Source organism: Haemorhous mexicanus, chromosome 15 (genome assembly GCF_027477595.1).
Source record: "Haemorhous mexicanus isolate bHaeMex1 chromosome 15, bHaeMex1.pri, whole genome shotgun sequence".
NCBI lineage: Eukaryota > Metazoa > Chordata > Aves > Passeriformes > Fringillidae > Haemorhous > Haemorhous mexicanus.
The window spans coordinates 15,997,453-16,016,823 of NC_082355.1; the positions used below are offsets into that span (position 1 = coordinate 15,997,453).

General features: G+C 45.5%; 1 protein-coding gene across 8 annotated transcripts in view; it reads left to right on the top strand.

The window, feature by feature from the left end:
* Window positions 1-19,371, top strand: part of LOC132334412 (protocadherin alpha-C2-like) — a 127,934-nt gene that overhangs the window by 63,513 nt on the left and 45,050 nt on the right. The window contains exon 1 of one of the 8 annotated variants that reach the window (XM_059860468.1): window positions 13,985-16,574. The exons of 5 other annotated variants lie outside the window; for them this stretch is intronic. In XM_059860468.1, coding sequence (XP_059716451.1) covers window positions 14,088-16,574 — 2,487 coding nt within the window. In that variant the 5' untranslated portion in view covers window positions 13,985-14,087. Of the gene's footprint in view, window positions 1-13,984; window positions 16,575-19,371 lie in introns of those variants that run through there. 2 more of the 8 variants (XM_059860467.1, XM_059860465.1) reach the window with 2 other exon arrangements.

Genomic DNA, 19,371 nt, shown 5'->3' on the forward strand with positions numbered 1-19,371 from the left:
GTGTCCCTAAAAGAATATTCAAGGAGTGTAAGAAACTAAGAGAAGTAAACAAATAAGTATCAAAGGTGAGCTTAACTAATTGCAAGATGCAACAGGATAGTAATTAAACAGATGTATCACAATGGAAGATAATAGATAAAATATTTTGTACCTCAGAAATCTAATAGCTATTTTCTTCTGCTGCTTTTACCTGAAATGGTTTGTTCAGAGAGATTCTAGCAAGGCTGAAGATTGTACAGGCTTTTGTATTTCAGCACAATAAAAAGACCAGAAAATAACTCATCAGTGTAAAAATTTGGCAGAGTTCCCATTGTGGATGAATTTAAGTGCCAGAATTCTGGAATGAAGGATTAAAGGAGACTGAAAGTCTTTGTGAAAATACAATGTCAAGACTGCTCCCAGTGTGTGTACAGCAGAAAGACACCTATGGTGCTCATGGTTAAAGATCAAGCACCCAGATGACAGCAATATGGACTGGATGTACCTCCCTGTCTTTCAAAGCCTCTTTTTTTTTCTCTGTTTTTGTTTTGTCCTCCCCTATGCTTGTCTCTTTTTACTTACCTTCTCCTGAGGTCAAGTTTACCCTCAGAAATGTTTTCACCTTTCACTCTGATTTAAAATCCATAAACCCCTGAGAGAGGGACCAGACCCAGTCTGCTGCTCTCACTGAAGCAGCAGACAGAGCCACACTGCTTTTAGTGTTCCTATAAACCCTGACTTTGACTGCCTCTGTTTCCACAGAAATCCTCCCCTGACCTCCATGGCAGTGGCTTGGGGGGATATGTCCTTCTCAGTGAACTGGATTTGAAGGCCTCCAAACTCTGTCTTTAACCACTATTCAGCGTGATAAAGCAACCCAGGATGTACACTGGTGTAGCTGAACATGATTTTAGTTTTTTCCTAACCATGTGTCTAGTGGTAGTTGGTATTCCAAATGCACAATCCTAAAATCTGCCTCCAAAGAGCTCAGTTTGCAAGGAATATCAAATGCAAGGAGTCATGCTGAGACCCTGCAGCTTTATCTGCTTGTGGAGGACAATGTTTTGATTAGTCCAAGGAGAGGGGATTGATTTCAGAGGGTGCATTTGATATCATCATCCCTGCTTGTCACCCAGAGTCTCCCATGTCCTGCTGTGGTTTCTCTGTTTGGGAGGAATTTGCTGAGCTCAGCTGAGCTGTTAAAAGCTGGAAGCCTGGTGTCATTTGAGGTGTTCCAGGGCTTGCAGATGTGCTCTGTAAGCTTGGGAGATCTGTGCCCTTGTGGGAGGAGCAGCTGAGGACCAGGCAGGATACCCTGTTCTTGCATCCCACAGCCTCTGCCTCTGTACCAGGAGCTGCTCCCAACAGGGTGGGTTTCCCTCAGAACACAAAAATGTTTGGCTTTGCCACCTGTGTGATCATGCAAAATACAAAGGTAATTCTGTATGAATACTGCAGCACTAATTCATGCTGAACACCAGATGCAGTCCAGCTTTTAAAGGAATATTTCATTGGGCCAATGACTCTGATCTATTCAGTAAGAACTCTCCTGCCCAAGGAAACAAATATTGAAGTCTTGCTAAATTCAAGCCATAAATATTTTGTGTCAATGAGGTTTTAAGAATTCCAATGGGAATTTTGAGAACGGATTTACTTAATGATTACTTAAAAATCCCCAAACACTTTTCTCCCTTCAGCACCTAGTGCAAACAATAAATTATACATGTGCCTATGTACCTTATTGCTTGAGAATACCCAAGTACCCTTTGCAGCAGTGCTTTAGACCTTGCTGTGGCCATTTGAGCCCAGATATTGCTGACCTCTGAGGAACCAATGAAGATATGATTGCCAAAAATCATGAAGTCCCTGATGTAACAGTGAACAGACTCCAGCTCCCCTGACCTCCTGCTTTTGTGATGTGTGATCAATTTCCTCTGCCCCCACCTTGCTTTTGTCTTCTCTTGATTTCTAAAGCCCCAGTTTAGCTCCAGGGTAGTTATTTTTCCTTCCTGTTACTGCATGAGTGCCACTGCTTCTCAAGCCTTGCTCTGAGCTTCAAATCATAATCTGCCCCACCTCCTGTGTTGCATCTCCATTTTCTTTGCTCCCCTTTCCAAGAGCTCTCAGGTGCCATAAATCAGGGGTGGATTTGTTGCACTGGTGAGTCTGACAGAGCTGTCACAGCAGTGTTGAAGCTGGGCATGGACAGCTGTGATCAGTGGCTTTCCACCATCATCTCAATCCCTTGGCCACTGTTTGACCCCGAGGTGTGCCTGTCAGCCTGCACAACACAGGACCATTTCATGCCAAATTATGATTTCATGCAGCCAAATCCTTTTTTAACACAGTGTTTGATATTACAGTTCTTGTATTTCCTAAAATCTGCTCCCTGCTGCCTCATTCCTGTCCCTGTGCCCATCCAGGGGATGAGTGCAGAGATGTTGCTGACTGCTCCCATCTCATCTCCCCCCTACTCTGCTCCTTGCAGCTCCTCCAGCTGCCTGGAGCTGGTCCTGCTCTCCAGCAGCAGCAGCAGCAGCAGCAGTGATGCTGGAGACTGAGGGATGCTGAGGAAGGATGCAGGAGCTGGTGTCTGTGTGTAGGTGGGGAAGTGCACTTGGAGCAGAGCCCTCTTACAGCTGTGCCTCATCCCTTTCCTAAAGTCTCTCTGGGTTGTACAAACCATTATTGCTTTTCCTGCTCTGGGCCCCTCCACACGTTGTCTGTGGTTTTCTATTAACTTGGTTGCTCACAGCATCTTCTGGCATCAGCCTCATCCTTTCAGACTGAACTCTTACCCCTCTCTGGGTCTCTGCAAATTGAGTCTTGCTCAGAAGAATCTGGAATTATTATGTAGAAAATCAAGATTACAGAAGTGAGTGTAAGATCCTGTGGCAGGGAAAAGCGATTTTATTCTGCAAATCCCTGAAGTTTCCCACTCTCACTCATTTTCTTGCTAGATTTTGCACACTCACCCCCCCATAGTCCCAGGCATCAGTGCCTGGTGGTCACTGGTGTGCAGTGCTTTGGGACAAGGGACATTGGCTGTCATGTCTCACAGCCTTGTTCAGTTGTGACAGGAAACTGATCTGGGACCTGTCACTGATGCCCAGGAGCAATGGGTGCTCTCTGGGATCTTTTCCATCGTTTCCTTTCACCTTTTACAGTCTAAAGTAAAATTCTTTAATTTCACAGTTCTCCTGTATTCCCCACTGTGCATCTTAAAGCTTCAATTCTCTTCTCCATCTTCTTTACACTTTATTTTAGGTAATCTTCCTCCTCTTCATTCATTTGGATTAAAACCTCATACAGGGTCCTCTGTAGCAATTAATGCATTGTTTTCCTGTTATTCCTTGTTTTGTATTTTCTTTGTGTGCTTGAACATTTGCACACACTTTGGGTCCTACTGCTTTATATTAATCCTAAATAATTTTTTTTTGCAAATTTTTGCATACAAAAGGAAAGAAAGTAAATGGGTGCTAGTCATGGATTAAAGACAGGAAAAATTCATATTAGTTCCACATAATGAACTCAAACTACTGATAAAGTGTTCACAAGAAATGAGGAAGCTAAACTGTTGCTGGGGCTTTTTTTTTGCATAGAATTATTGAATTTTTATCAGATTATTTTGGTACATTATCAGGTACTACTTGGAAGTGCACAGCTGGAATCCAATCCACTGTGCTGTTCTGAAAACCTTATTAAATATGACTGAGATTGAAAAGTGCAGTAAAGGGCATGAAATGGCTGGAATATAGATTCCAAGTCAACAGGGAAAAAAAAAAAGAAAAAAAACCAAGCTTTGGTGTGATTTAAGAGAGAGTTGGGAGCAAGGAGGGTGTGGAATTTCACTGTGTGCCAGCACCCTGCAGAGAAACACAAATATAAACCAAAATCAGTTAGCAGAGAGTGTAAGTCAGGGTCAAATGCTGCTCCTGGTTCTGCTGAGTAAGGAAATCAATGAGATGTGTCCTGAGGTCAGATAATATCAGCAGAATCTGCAGTATTAACATTTTGTCCATCATATGTGTGGCTGTAGGTTATAAATAGTCCAAGAACAGCACAGTTTGGGCAGAAGGATTTTTTGTAATAGGATTTGAAGTAAAAATCTTCTAAGCTCAGAAATGCCTGCTGAGAATTAGCAAATGAAATGAAATATTTTCCTGCCCTACTTTCCACTCCCGTGCAGACACATGAAATACAGAAAGCTGTGGAGCAGAGCACTGGTCTTACTAAAAAATCCTCACATATTCAGTGGGTTTTATGGAGTCTGTACTCTAATCCCCCCCCTGCCTCCTTTATGGCTCTCAGCTGCTCTTTAAAATAGTTGAAGGGGTTTAATTTTCTATCTGGCTGCATGAGATGTGTGTCAGAGCTGCAGCTGAAAGTGCAGCTGCAAGGGGGGTAGGAGTAGAGGGCTCCTGGGTGTTTGCCCCTGTTGCCCAGCAAGGCCTTTCCCATTTGTGCTAAAAGCTGGGTGGATTCTGGGGGGGGGAGATTTTCCCCAAGAGGAGCAAAGAGGGGAAGAGAAGACTGAGGGGAGATCTCAGAGCAGTCCACAATTTCCTTATGGGGGGCAGGCACTGATCTCTGCTCTCTGGTGACCAGTGGAGGGCAGGTTTAGGTAAATTTTCTTCACCCAGGGGATGTTGGGCACTGGAATAGGCTCCCAGGGCAGTGCTTGAGGCACCAAACCTGCCAGAGTTCAAGGAGAGTTTGGACAACACTCTCAGGCACAGGGTGGGATTGTTGGGGAGTCCTGTGCAGGGCCAGGAGTTGAACTTCAAAGATCCTTCTGGGTCAGCTCAGGATATTCTGTGGTTCTCTTTGTCCTTGGGGTCAAGTTTCTTCCTTCCCACCACATAGAGAATTGCAAATCTAAACAGTGACCAATCATAAGCCCATGAAAGGCTGGAAGAGGTGCACAGGTTCACTCCACACCATACCTGGCTGGTCTGTCGTGGCAGGTTGTTGGGAAGGATGAAAGTTTGACAAGAAAGTCTCACAGGTATGTGTGCTTAGCAGAAAGATTTTTAAATGCAGAATCTGAAGAAGGAATAGAGTTGGAAGCAGGTTTTGATATAGAAGAAAAGAATTGCTGAGCCAGTCTGACTGGATAACCAAGGAGGCAAAGGATGTGTTAGTTACAAGGGGTTTTTGTGACTTAGAGCAAAGGATAAACCCTCCCCAAACAAGAAGATGTTTTTACCAAGCAGGAAGAGAGCACAGGCAAACAAGCCTGCTGATGTGGCAAGTAGAAAAAAGGGCTCAGAATTTTCCACTGCAAGAAAACTGAAAAACAACTTCTACCTTAAACTGTGATGTACTGACTGTGAGTGACTGGAGAATGGTAACATGAATATGGTAATGACAGTAGTTATGATAGGCTGCAGACAATACTTCAGGTATAGATTGGTTCTACTGGATTAAGATTTCAAGCAAAGAAAAGTAAATAATGCAATGTAACCTAAACCAAAGGGTCTCCAGGCCTGCCTGCAGCTGGAGCTGACAGCTGTGGGCACAGCTCTGTCACCCATGACCCTGGACTGCTGTGACATCTTGGATGGAATAAACTGCATTGGGAAGAGCCACCTGGAGTCCTGCATCCCTCATTTCAGCTCTTACAGCAGGTGTGGTGAAAACTCCCTGTACCCAACCTGTGTTTGTGCTGGTGAACTCTGGCAGCCCAGAGCATCACCTTCACTGCTCCTCTGGCTGCTCATCCATTCTACAGCAAGGAATGTCCATGGTATATCAACAGCTCTGCCTTGGTGATGGCTGGGCCTCTGGCTGCAGAAAGCTTGGGACTTCTGTCTGACTGCACCAGCCACAGGTAGAGGTCATGATCTGCTCCACTTCTGTGTTTCAAAAAGCATAGCTGTAAATGATTGAATTTCCTGGCCAAGTTGACTTTGACTTTGTCCAACATCAAGAAAAGAGCAATCAAGCAGTTAATTCTAAAATGTAACCTTGAAAGGGAAAGTCATCACTACACTTTTAGGTCTGATTAAGTGGAACTTGTTCTATTAATTGAAGAAATTTAGGGCAGCTCTGTCCAACTCAGTATAAGAGCTTTTTGGGTCTGATTTTAGATTGAGGAATTCTGCCCATCACTTCTGTGCTGCTTCACATATTTAACTTCAGGAGCAAGTTGTAGCTTGGTGCTGTGTGAGAATATCCTGGTGGTTTGAAACAGACCCTTGTAGCTCAGAGCTAACCTCCCAATCAGCTTTGGAGGAGAGATGTGGAGAGAGTAGGAAGAAATTCTTCCCTGTGAGCCTGGAGAGACCCTGGCACAGGGTGGCCAGAGGAGCTGTGGCTGCCCCTGGATCCCTGGAAATATCCAAGGTCAGGTTGGACAGGGCTTGGAGCAGCCTGGGATAGGGGAAGGTGTCCCTGCCCATGAGAGGGGCTGGAATTAGAGGAGCCTTAAGGCCCCTTCAACTCAAACCATTGTAAGTGTCACAGAGAAAGAAAGGACCAGAAAAAATGTTGAGGAACATGAACACAGCTTAGATGCATCCATTGCATGATCCAACCATCTTCCAGTTGTGCATCTCAACTTCCTACTTGTGTCTTGGACTGCCTGGGGGGGCTGCAGTGGATGTGTATTGGAAGGCATTCCTGTCTAGGGAATAAGCACAAAGCACTTAAGTCACATTTAAATTGTCACATGGGACTGAAGTTACGTGTGGGTGTGCTTTGGTGAGAGAATGCACCTGATATTCCAGCCCACTGAGAGGTTGATGGGTTACTGCCTGCTTCAGCTGGTGCTTTGAAAATACCAGGAGGCAGAGTGGCAGCAGGTGGGAGACTGGTGAGTCTGGGCTGGGCTCTCTCTCCCTCTCCCAGTGAAAGGTCTGCAACATTTTAGAGGTGTTAAGGATGGATTAGGCAGGTTTGTAAAAGGAAGTTGCAGTGAAAGCATCTGTGAATAACAAAAGCATGAGTTAACTGTTCAGTACAAGGGGTAATCCTGTTAGTACCTTAGCAGGGCAGCTGCTGAGGAAAGGAGGTTTTCACATTGTTGTTTTGTGGCTCTAAACTGAATATGATTGCCCAAATACAGGTCTCAATAAATTAGGCATTGAAATCAAAACTTAACATATACTTTTATGACTTAAATTTACCATTCTGTTGTTTGATGTACTTTCATGAACCAAGAGAATTCATGGAGATGTTATTAGGAAATGGAACAAACGTGGAAAAGTCCTTAGTGAGCAGGAGAGCAAGAAATAAAAGTGCAAATGAAGGTGGATAAAACTCCAACCTCCCAAAAAGCAAAATCTGATCCAGCACAAAATGTGCAGGTTGCAGTTAGGGCATTGACAGTCAATACTTCCAAGAGACTCAAAGGCAAGCTCAGGTCATCATTAAAAGTGTGGTTTCAAACCTGCCAAACTGCCAGTTCCTTGTTAGATCCAAACCAGGCAGATTCAGGTTTAGGTTGTTAACTTCTAAGAGACAATTTAGGAGTGAGCAGGGAGGATAAACAAAGCAAATAGATGTAACTCAGCATGTGTTTCCAAGAGAGGGAATCCACAGTACTTGGGTATTTGTACAGTCTTTAATAATACAAACCTGATCTGTTTTCCCTATTAAAGAGAGGCACTGCCAGGCTCTAAAGAAAATGCCTTTGGTCTTTCTCAGCAGTGAAGAAGGTGACTGTTCCTCATATTACTCCTTGCCTGTACTTTTGATTCTTGCCCTCTATTTTATACCCAGGTCTCCATTTCCATTGGTTCTGTGCCACTGTTTGGTGCTTAGCTTCCTACTTTATCTGAATTGTGTAGACAAAAATGAGGGGAAAGGAGACCTCAGCATACCTTATCAGCATCATTTGGGAACAGAGTGTATTTCTTGTATAGCCACAAGGACAAATGCAAAGCTCCTAGGACACTGAGGGGAAAGAAATATGGAAAATTAACACAAAGGGAGAAAGTGAGTGGACCCCCTGTGGCTTGTGATGAAGGCCCTTAGGGAACTGAGCACAGGAGTGGTCTTTAAAACAGAAAAATAAATTGAGTCTTCAGTTTCCAGGCAAGTGCTTACTCATTTATGAATTCATATGAACACATTCAATTAAACATTCAGAGAAGTTTCAGAGCTGCCTCATAACCTTATCCCAGAACTCAAACTCTAAAGAGGGGCATGCAGCCCATGTAAATCTAAGTATGGAGCAGAGCAGTAGCCAGAGCTGAGAAAGAAATTAAATTCTAATCACCTGGAAGAAACTTGTTTGACTCCAGTGTGTCTCACAAGTTCACTGAGGTGAAATTTAGTGGTGGCTGCTTGAGCTGGAGAATCTCAGCTTGCATGGCCAAGTGGTAAAGACTCTGTCTCCAAAGAGAGATAATGGTGATAAAGGAAAAAACCAACCAAAATCTTAAAGAAAATATTTGTCAGTAGAAGTCACACTTACAGGCTTGGTGGTGACTTTAGAAAGGTGAAAGTTGTTTTGTTGGTGTCCACGTTGTTGATGTCCTTCCATTTGGAATGGCACAGAGTGTGACATTATGTGCAATAAATTACAAAAGCATTTTAAAGTCATCAAGTCATCAGAAAAGTACAGCAGAAGACAAACAGAATGAGTCAGACATATCCATCCTTAAAATTTAGCCTAGAAGTGAGAAATGATTGAATGTACTCTGGCGAGCAGGAGAAGAAAAGGAATTTTTTTTTCTATGTATCTTTGTGGTTTATCTCAATTGAAATTTATAACACCAACCCCCCTCCATACCCCAACCCCAATTTCTTTACAAGACATTTTCTAGAACAAGCAAGTAACATTATTGCAAAGAAATTGTGACCTAAATACAAACAGGATTTTTCTGGCTGTTTAGGAGCCTTGGTTCCCATAACAGCAATGTTTTAAATAGCCTGGCTTCAGATGCTTGTGATACAAAAAGAAATTCTCACCAGTTAGATTCCTACCAATGAGAAAGTGATTTAAGGAAAGCCATGAAAGAACAGAGCCAATCCAGCTGAGCAATTTGGCACAGGATCTGTCTTTTTCAAATATGGGAGAGGCAAGTTCCAAATGAAAAGATGACTTGTCAACAAGTAATTCAAGAGTGGAAGATGACTGGGGCATAGGAGCGAAGAAATTGAGTGTAGAAATAAGTAGTTGACATTCCCTCAGGGAAGCATTTTGCATTATTTTTAGGAGAAGTGGGAATCCCACATCCCCAGGAAATTCCATACAGACTGCAGACCTTTATGGTGCCATCTCTCCAGGCAGCATCTTCCTGCTCAGACAGTCCTTGAGGCATGGAAGGCACCAGAAAAAGCCCTGTAGAGTCTCCTTCAGAGAACAGCTGGAGGGGTCCTCACTGAAGTGAGCAGGGCTGCAGAGCATTGCAGGAATCCTAAGAACATGAAGTGAAAGGTGGGTTTGAAGTGAAGAAGTAGCATGAGTCCCCCATAAATTACCAAAATATTTTTTTCCATAGACTTCATAAGTACCCATGGACTAGAAGATGATGCTCACAGGAAAGAACTGTGTATAAGAAAGTGCACAAACTTATCATTCTCTTACAATTTATTGCTAATGTTTTCCACTCTGGTTGATGTAATCTGGCCTAGGACTGATGGATGTTCCTTTCTCTGGACTTGATTTAATTCTAAGTAAGGCAGACAAATTGCAGGCACCAAATATAAGCAGGCACATAGAGGAAATGGAGGGGTTTTTTTCCTGGAGAATGACACAAATTACCTGTTTGTTAATGGCTAAACTATGGATTTTGTGGACTTGTCACTATATTTTTTGCACACAGTTGAATCAGTAGGCTGAAACCATGTCTGTTTTTATTCAGTACTCAAGCAATCTCATTGCTACTAAAAATCTGTGTGCAGTGAGGTACATGCAGAAATCTGGAGCCCAGTGCTTGGAGCTGGTGTCATTCCACCAGTTTAGAAAGGACACTGAGGCCTTGAATCAAATGTTGAAGGGATAGGAGTTACTGAAAGTGAACTTATTTACAAAGAAGGGAAATGTTTTTTCAGATGTCAAAACACCTTGGAGTTCTTCAGTTCACATGTTGTACATCCACATTTCCTGGTCTCTGGTGTGTGTTTCTCTCTCCTTTTGTTGTATGAGACTCAGAAAGAGCCAGAGGAGGGACTTTGCCTGGTGTTCTGCAGTATAGTAAACTGAACACAAATTTATTGCTGCCCAAGCAAGTTTATGAGATCCTTGTTACAACTTTATAGAAAAAAACTTACTTGTATAAGTGTGATTTGAAATGGATGAGCTGTTCAAGGGCCTAAATACCAACAGAGGTTTATCTGTACATAATTGTGTCATTACCCAGAGAAAAATCTGCACAGACATGTTTCTGTGGCACTGCATCAGGCTGCTACTAATTCAGGAATATCTATATGTAGAACAGTTTCAAGGAAGACTTGCAGGGAAATGTGAGGATTTTCCATTCTGAAATAGTTCTATTACAGTGCCTGCTGGGGGTATATATGTATCAATACATCACTATCTTGAGATATACTTGATTTTCTTGTGCAGGACTTGATAAAATCAGTATTCTTTGCTCCACCTGTATGTTTGTGTTTGTGCTGTTTAATTTAGCCAAGCTAATTAAAGCAGGGCAGTTTTTGTATGTCAGCAAACAGCAGAGGCCTGTGTACATAGATGCTGCAGACAGGCAGTACCCAGCCACTCCAGGGCTTATCAGCTTTATCAGCTGGTTTTGCTGCAGGGATGAATGCTGATTCTCTTGCTCATGTGCATTGTTCTGAACTCAATGGGTACATTTTTCTTTAATGAGGTTTGAAGGTGTTTCAAAATTTTAATGCTTATATGAAATTTCAAGAAATTACTGCAAAGGAAAACTCTGGGGAAGAAGAAACTAGGAAGCCCCTAAACCTTGATTCAATTGAAACTGAAATTACATTTTTCTATGTCTCAATTTTTGTCTATTACTAGAAAATCAATATTACTACAGACCAGATCCTGAAGTGTTTTCTCAATTGAAGTTCTCCTGAATTAAAATCACAACCTGCAGGACTGACTCAGCATTAACACTGAAGCTGAGAGAAATAACTGAAATTATTATGACCATTGATGAATTCCATATAGATTTAAAAGGACCTGGGGAACATTTAATCAGAACAGAACACATTTTGGTATATCACTTATCCACTCTGTACTCAGCATTAACTTCATAAAGCAAGCTTTCTGAGAAAGACTGTGACATTTGTGCAGTGCTACTGTAAATAAGCCAAGCTATAGTATCAATTTCTACAATGATTATCAGAGTAATATTTTATTGGTGCTGTAAAACTTGCAAAAAAGGCAAGAGGTCAGGCAATCCTATATTTTACAATTCTAAAAGTAGGAGAAAAATTTTCTAAGAACTTGAGGTTGACAGATAAGTTTGATGGGGATGAATATATTATGGAATATGTGTATTATCTCTGTTCACTTTTATGTTCTGTGGTGTTTTGCAAAACTCTGGCTGTGTACAGTCTCAGCTGCCCACTGGACACAGGGTGAGAGAAAAGATGAACCAAGGCAATGTGTGAATGGTGAGATGGGCCAGGATTTGGGATTCATCAGCCCTTCCTTGTTGAAATACACTAGAGCAGAGCCTGGATGTCTATCACAGGTAACTCAGAGGGCCAGGCACAGTGAGAAAGTTTCTTGGCTGGTATTGAACCCCCTGGGTGTGTGATTGATGTGTTTCATTCAGAGAGAGTAAAATCAACTTGTGCTAGAAAGCTGTGGCCTACAGAGATGAGATTGATCTTCCACCACCCCCCAACCACGGGCATTGTCCATTTCCTGGAGAGTTTTCATTGTCATATTCTTTAAGGCAGGGCCTTAGATGTTGCCAGTGTTGCTGGAGCTTTTGGCCTTTTATTCTTGTTCTGTATGTTTGTTGGAGGACTCTGGGGCTGAACACCTGGAGGTGTGGGGCAGGGGTGATCTCTGGACTGTCTGGGGAAATCATTGTGTGGATTTTGGAAAACTGAGGCTGTCTCTCTTCAGGCTTCTGTCTTACATGATGGCTGAAAGTTGGTTTGACACATGGCTGTATAGTCCATGTATGTTGGTGCTGCTATAACTTTTATTTTTCTGCATTCAGCAGGGTATTGGGTTCTTTGATGGGTGGGGGTTTCTTCTGTTTTGCTTGGTGGGGCTTTTGTTGTTTGGCACTATTTTTTTTTTTTGTGAGACTGTGAAGATATTTTGTTCTGAATCTGTGAATATTGTGATCGTGAAGGTGGGTACCTAGCCAAAAAGTTGAAGTTAATTTTTTTCTAAGTGTTTGGCTCCTGGCAACTGGTTGAAATGGGCAATTTTCCAGTTGTTCTAGGCATTTGGCATATCTAGCTGTTCTCGTTGGTCTGCACAGACCTACATTTATCTTCCTTAAAAATAAAAACAGGGTTGGGTGGTGTCCTGGGGTGACAGGACACCTCCTTCAAAGGTTCTCTCCCAAATTTGCCCGAAGCCAGGACAGGTGGTTTGATAGCAGTAATTGCAGATACTGGCATACTGGGCACACCAGAATATATCTGAGGGCAAATATTTGAGCACAAAGATGGCAAAATGGAGTAATATCTCTTCTGGTAGAGGCAAAAGATAAAAGCTGATAGATTGGTAGCAGTCCTTAGTGGTGCTGAGTCAGAGTGAGGGCAGTTGTGCTCTGAGGTTTGTGCATCAGATATGTTTGAGTAAAAACATCAGAGATTTGTAGTGTTCTCATGGTGAGGGGGGCCCAGGCCAACAAAGGGCAGTGAAAGAGGTTTTAGCTGAATGTTGGGGTCACCCCTCCCCTTGACAGACCAGGCCAATCCAGAGAGGATTTTCTGGATGTTCCAAAAGTCTTTATGGAGAAAGAAAGTGGAAAAAAAAACCAACAGGGAAAGAAACACTTGTAGGGAAAGAGCTCCTGAATTGGGTAGTAGGTGCAACATAGCTGCACCTACCTGGAAGACTATAGCCCATGGTTTGTCTCATTATATCTCTCACCTTAGTGACATAGGTGGTTTAAGTTTATTGTCTTTGCTGGGACTTCTGACATTGGGGTAAAACTCATTGCAGGTGCAGCATCTCCACCCCCACTGCTGAGTTTGTTCATTTTCATGACTGTTTTTTGTCAGTCCTCTGTCACAAGGGGAGAGGAGGAAAAAACTCTACCTGGAAAACAGATCGTGTTCCACCTTCTTTGCAGCTGCACCTGATCACCTTGAGCCTGTGTATTGCATTGGATGAGAAACTGAGGCTCAGCTTAATGCTCGTAACTCATGGGTGTGACTTGCAGAATTCTCTCAGCCGAGCCGAGCTGGCAAGCGGCTCGGGGTGCCCATAGAGGTTGGGCAGGGGGATGGTGCTGCAGCAAGGATGAATCTCCGAGGGAGCAGAGGGGCAGGTCTCCAAGAAAGAGGTCGTCAAACCCACTGCAGCAGCACACCAACGGCACCAGACCTGGCTGGAAGCCCATTTTTTTTCGGAGCTCTGCGCTGATTTAACCCTCTCAAGCGGACGTACTTCAGCGCTGCAGCGGCAGGTCCACAAGCGAACGCCGCCGCCAGCTCCCCCAGCCGCCTCCCCGCGCCCCCAAAGCTTCAGCAGCGAAGCCGGGGCGGAGACGAGGAGCGGCGGGGACGGCACGGGAGCCGCGCCCCTCCAGGCTCGGCGGCCACCGGCGCCGGGGGTCCCGGAGCTCCGGGGGCCGCAACACGTGGGCGCGGGCGGCGGGGCCGGGCGGGGCGCGGGGGCGGCGCCCGCCGTGCCGCTGTTCCCGGCCCAGGTGCTGAACCGGCGCCAGCCGCGGCTTAGCGTCCACCCCCGCCTCCTCCCGCGCAGCAGCTGGAGCACGAGAAAGCGGATCCGGCAAGTCCCGGTCCCTCCTCCTTCCTCCTCCTCCTCATCCTCCTGAGAGCCGCCGGAGGGAGAGAGGTCGGAGCCGCCGCTTCGCGCAGCCGGCGAGCATGGAGCGGGCGGCGGCGGGGCCGGGGGCGGCCGGCGGCTGCTGCTCGCCGCTTGCATGAGGCGGCCGGGCGGCGGCGGGGAGTGAGGCCGGGCCGGGGCCGGGCTCGGCGGCTCCGGGCTCCGGCTGCTCCCGTAGGCACCCCCCGCCCCGGCCATGGCGGCGGTGCTGGGCCCGCTGCTGCTGCTGGGGCTGTGCGCCGGGCGGGCGGCGGGCGGGCAGCTCCGCTACTCGGTGCGGGAGGAGCTGCCGCACGGCGCCTTCGTGGGCAGCGTGGCGAGCGACCTGGGCGTGGATCCGCGGCGGCTGGCGGCCAGGGGAGCGCGGATCACCTCGGGCAGCGGCCGGCAGTACCTGGAGTTGGAGCTGGGCCGCGGGGCGCTGCTGGTGCGGGAGCGCATGGACCGAGAAGCGCTCTGCGAGCTGAGCCCCTCCTGCTTCCTCAGCCTGGAGCTGGTCCTCGAGCAGCCCATCGAGGTGCACAACGTGGAGGTGGAGGTGCTGGACATCAATGACAACGCGCCGCGGTTCCCCCGCCAGGATTACCGGCTGGAGATCAGTGAGTCTGCCGTGCCCGGGGCCCGTTTCCACATTGAGAGTGCCCAGGACCCTGATGTGGGCACCAACTCCGTGCAGAACTATCTGCTCAGCCCCAATCGCCACTTTGCCCTGGACCTTAAAGGCTTCCAGAGTGGCAGCAAACTCCTGGAACTGGTGCTGCAGCAGCCCCTGGACCGGGAGCAGAGTGCCCTGCAGCAGCTGGTGCTGACTGCTGTGGATGGTGGGGATCCCCCCAAATCCGGCACGGCCCAGATCTCTGTGCGAGTTGTGGATACCAATGACAACCCACCCACCTTTGACCGCTCCACCTACACCGTGAGCCTTCTGGAGAACTCCCTGCCTGGCACGCTGGTGGTCAAACTCAATGCCTCAGACCCGGACGAGGGCTCTAACGGGGATGTGATCTACTCCTTCGGCAGCTACACCCCCCAGAAGGTGAGACAGCTCTTTAGCGTGGACCCACATTCAGGGGAGGTGCGGGTTAATGGCACTTTGGACTATGAGGAGGCATCCTCCTATGAGATCTATGTACAAGCCACTGATCAGGGCCCTGTCTCTATGGCTGGGCACTGCAAGGTGCTGGTCAACATTGTGGATGCCAATGATAATGCTCCCGAAGTGCAGCTGACGTCCCTGTACAGCCCAGTGCCAGAGGATGCAAGGTCAGGAACTGTGGTGGCCCTGATGAGTGTCACTGACCAGGACTCAGGGCTGAACAAGCAGGTGAGCCTGCGCATTCCCCCCGGCCTCCCCTTCACTCTCAACTCCTTCAAGAACTCCTACACCTTGGTCACCCAGGGCAAGCTGGACCACGAGAAAGCAGCAGCCTACAACATCACAGTTACTGCTACTGACTCTGGGAGCCCCCCTCTGTCCTCCCAGAAGGTGATCCATGTGGAGATTTCCGACATCAACGACAATCCTCCGCGCTTCGAGGAGCCCGTGTACTCAGTTTACATCCCTGAGAACAACCCCCTCGGAGCCTTCCTGTGCACTGTTAAAGCCACTGACCCAGATGTCGCCAAAAATGCCTACGTGTCCTATTCTCTGCTCGATGGAGAGATTGAAGGGCTACCAGTTGCTTCCTATGTCTCCATTAAATCTGACAGTGGCAACATGTATGCTGTCAGATCCTTTGACTATGAGACACTGAGGGAGTTCCAGGTGATTGTTCAGGCTCAGGATGCTGGGGTCCCACCACTGAGCAGCACTGTCACCGTCTACATCTACGTGGTGGATGAGAACGACCATGCTCCACAGATTCTGTATCCTACCTCAACCAACACTTCCGCAGCCCTGGAGATGATCCCACGCTCGGCATATGCTGGATATTTGGTAACCAAAATTATAGCCATTGATGGGGACTCAGGACAAAATGCCTGGTTGTTCTTCTACCTGGTGCAAACCTCAGACCCGGGTTTGTTCAGGATAGAGCTCCATACCGGGGAGATTAGGACTACTCGCAAGCTGGGTGAGGACAGCACACCTACTTTCAACCTGACGGTGGAGGTGAGAGACAATGGAGAGCCATCGATGTCCTCATCAGTAGCCATCACTATTGCTGTGGTGGACAGAGTTTCCAAAATCATCCCTGATAGAAGAAGACACTTTAAAAGCCCAAGCAATTACTCAGAGGTCACTCTTTATCTCATTATCGCTTTGAGCGCCATCTCCTTCGTTTTCCTTTTCACAATCATTGGGCTTTCTATCATCAAGTGCTACAGATACAGTCTGTATGGGAGCTCCTGCTGTGCAGGGTGCTGTACAGTGAGAGAACGGAGCCCTGCTGAACTGTACAAGCAGGCCAACAACAACATTGATGCTAGATTGCCCCAAGGTTTAAAAGTGCAGCCCCATTTCATTGAAGTGAGGGGCAATGGGTCTCTCACTAAGACCTACTGCTATAAGGCCTGCCTGACTGCAGGATCAGGAAGTGACACTTTCATGTTTTACAATACCTGTGGCCCAACAGGAACTACTGGTCCCTCTGCAGTGGTGACTGAGAGGCATCTGACAGGACAAAGTGGGCAGAGTGCACAAAACCTGATCATACTTAGAAATGACTCCATTACTCCTAATGAGGTGAGGCTACCTTGGTTAATGGTCTGCACAGTGCTCTGAGCAAATCTGTACTCAGGCAGAGGTTCCAGCTGGAAGACTCAGATGAAGCATATTCCCTTAGGGGCTTGCTGACACTCAGCTCTGACACTTGGTTACAATGAATCTAATCTATGCCATGCATTTTGTTCTTAGGTAAATACTGAGACTTTCAGGGTGCAGTTGGTAAGTTCAGTATATGCCACTGTTGTTTGAGATTCACCTCATTTTTGCAGCAAATGCTGTACTGGGTGTTGCATCCCTCTCTGCCTAAAATTGCCTGCTGCTACAGAGTGCTAAGGAATGACACATCTAGTCTTACAGTTTTGATGGGAAAACTCATATTGCAGGAGAAAAAATAATCAGTGATTAGCCTTGAAATCAAAAGGTTACCTTATGGCAGTTATGGATGTTTGCTGCTCTGCTGTCTTCCTACCTAAGTAAATGTGTTGAATTTAGAAAAGCATATTATTTCAAGGATCTTGCTAATGTGAGCGTGTTTTAGTTGTCTAAAACCTGCAATCTGATAATGTTGGTTCTACCCAGTGCTGCATTTTATGCTTTCTAGCCTGTGACAGCCCAGTGACATCTTTGCAGAGAATTACAGCAAGTCTCCATCATTAAGTTACAGAGTGACAACTTCGAGCCTGCTGGGTTGCTGTTGAAAATTGTTTAATACCTATGGTTTGAGCAGCCATGTATTAACCTTTGCAATGTTTTCCCACAGTGAAGAATTAATGGTTGCTTTATTCTGGCGTGCAGGAAGCCTGCAGTTGGTGTGTGGTTTGCATGATCTGTGCAGTTTCCTTTTTACACATGTTGGGACTGAACTCAGCAGTATTCACAGGAGAGACTAATTCTGGTGCACAAAAGGAAAATCTTGCCATTACTGTGTGTTGTTTGTATCCCATAATTGGGATATGGGATTGTGGCAAGTGTGAGATCAGTTTGTGCATTAATGTGTGCTATGCCCCAGACAGGGGAAAGTCAGGGAAATAACTGGTGGGATAGAAAGGAGCCTGCCTTGTGTATTCTTGCCACAGAAATAGTCCTCATTTATTTATTTATTTCTACTTTTTCCCATATGAAGATGTTAGCATCTTTAGCAACTGGTTTTTGTTGAGCAAAGATGCCCATATCTTAAGGGCCAGCCAGCAAGTCTTCCATAAAAATGCTTTTAGTGTGTAATGATCATCCATTCAGCATTAATCCATTTAAAATTAATGCACTGTTTTTCTGTTAATCACAGTGGCAGGGTACAGGGGAAGTACTTTTTCTCTTTCTCTGCAGTTTTTGTATCTTAACATTTTTCTGAGTGTAATAAAATGCCTGGAATGTGTTTGATATAGGAGGGAATATGGGGCATGCTCTATAAGCATGTATGCTGAGGAATCAGAGTGAAATACACACTTCATAGCTGATTTTTAGGGTGGGAGGTGTGCAAGAAGAAAAGCACTGAAAATGACTTTGGATGCAAGTAGGAAATCAGTTTAACAAAGAGATTCCTATCACACTTTGAGACTCACTCTACTGAATGCAAGGAATTAGCAAGTTTTGGTTACCAGCAGAGATCAGGCAGTGGCAGCAAAGCCAGCCCAAACTTGGAGTACAAAAGCAGAGAAATGTATAGAACAAACGAATGTACAGAACAAACAAAATGAGTGCTGCCTGTGGGGAGTTGACATCCAAAAGGGGAATCAGTTATTGAACTTGTTCTGTGTGATTTAGACAGAGGTGAAGTTCTGACAAGTTTTACTCATCACAAGTTCTTTGCTTTCTGCTTCTTAACCTGTCCTGTGGTAGGACATTCTATAAAGATGTATCAAGGCCATGTGCATGTGAGGAAATGGCTGAATGTAATGGCACTCACTGATTACTAGTTCCTAGCTAATTACCCAGTGAAAGTCACATCTTTCCCCTGTTTCAAGCTCAGCATTTGCACTGAAGATGCCATCAATTGCTTAGCAACACTGAATTCTGCATTTTAAGGATAATGATCTTTGCATTATTAGATTTTCAGAGAACTGTGTTTCTCTTTTTAGTTAAAGTGAACTTTGAATCAGCCTTTAAGAGCCTGTGCCTTCCCTGGTGAGGCATAGCAAGGCAGTATTGTCCTTGCACCAATTTACAAAGTCAGTCTCTGATCTGTGTGTTACTTTTGGATAATGTGAACAGGTCTTTTCTTTTTTTTCTTCCACACAGTTTTTGGAAATGGATTTTCTACTGGTTGTTCATTGCTGAGGATGGGACCAGGTGAATGGGTTTGCTATATACAGAGAATCATCCCTAAGGTTTTACAGTGGCTAATATTTTTAAAATGTTGTTTATACAGCGAGAGGAAAAATATTTCCAAGTCATTTGGGATTAATCTCAGTAACATTTGGGGCAATAAGTCTTAGTTCCTTTCATATTTACTGGTAAGGTCAAAGATGCTAACAATCACACTAAGTTGTGGCTGACTTTATTGGGGTTTAGAAGGATACAGTAGAAGTGCAAACAAGTGCATTAAGGTTAGGTAGGGGCTTTTTTGTACCTTGTGAAATTCTGACTCCTGTGTGGCTATTCCTTTTGTACTTGTGGTGGTGGAATGGAAGCTTGTTTCTGCAAGACAGCTGCTGCTTCTGTGCTCACCCTGCTTACCTGCACAGTCCTTTATGGGTTGATAAGTATGACTCAGACCAAGGGTGTTTTGTAAAAGAGGAAATGTACTAATGCAGCTGCACAGAGAATCCTGGACATGGTTATTGCTGCCAGGAGGCTGCTGATAAGGGTAGCAGTGCAG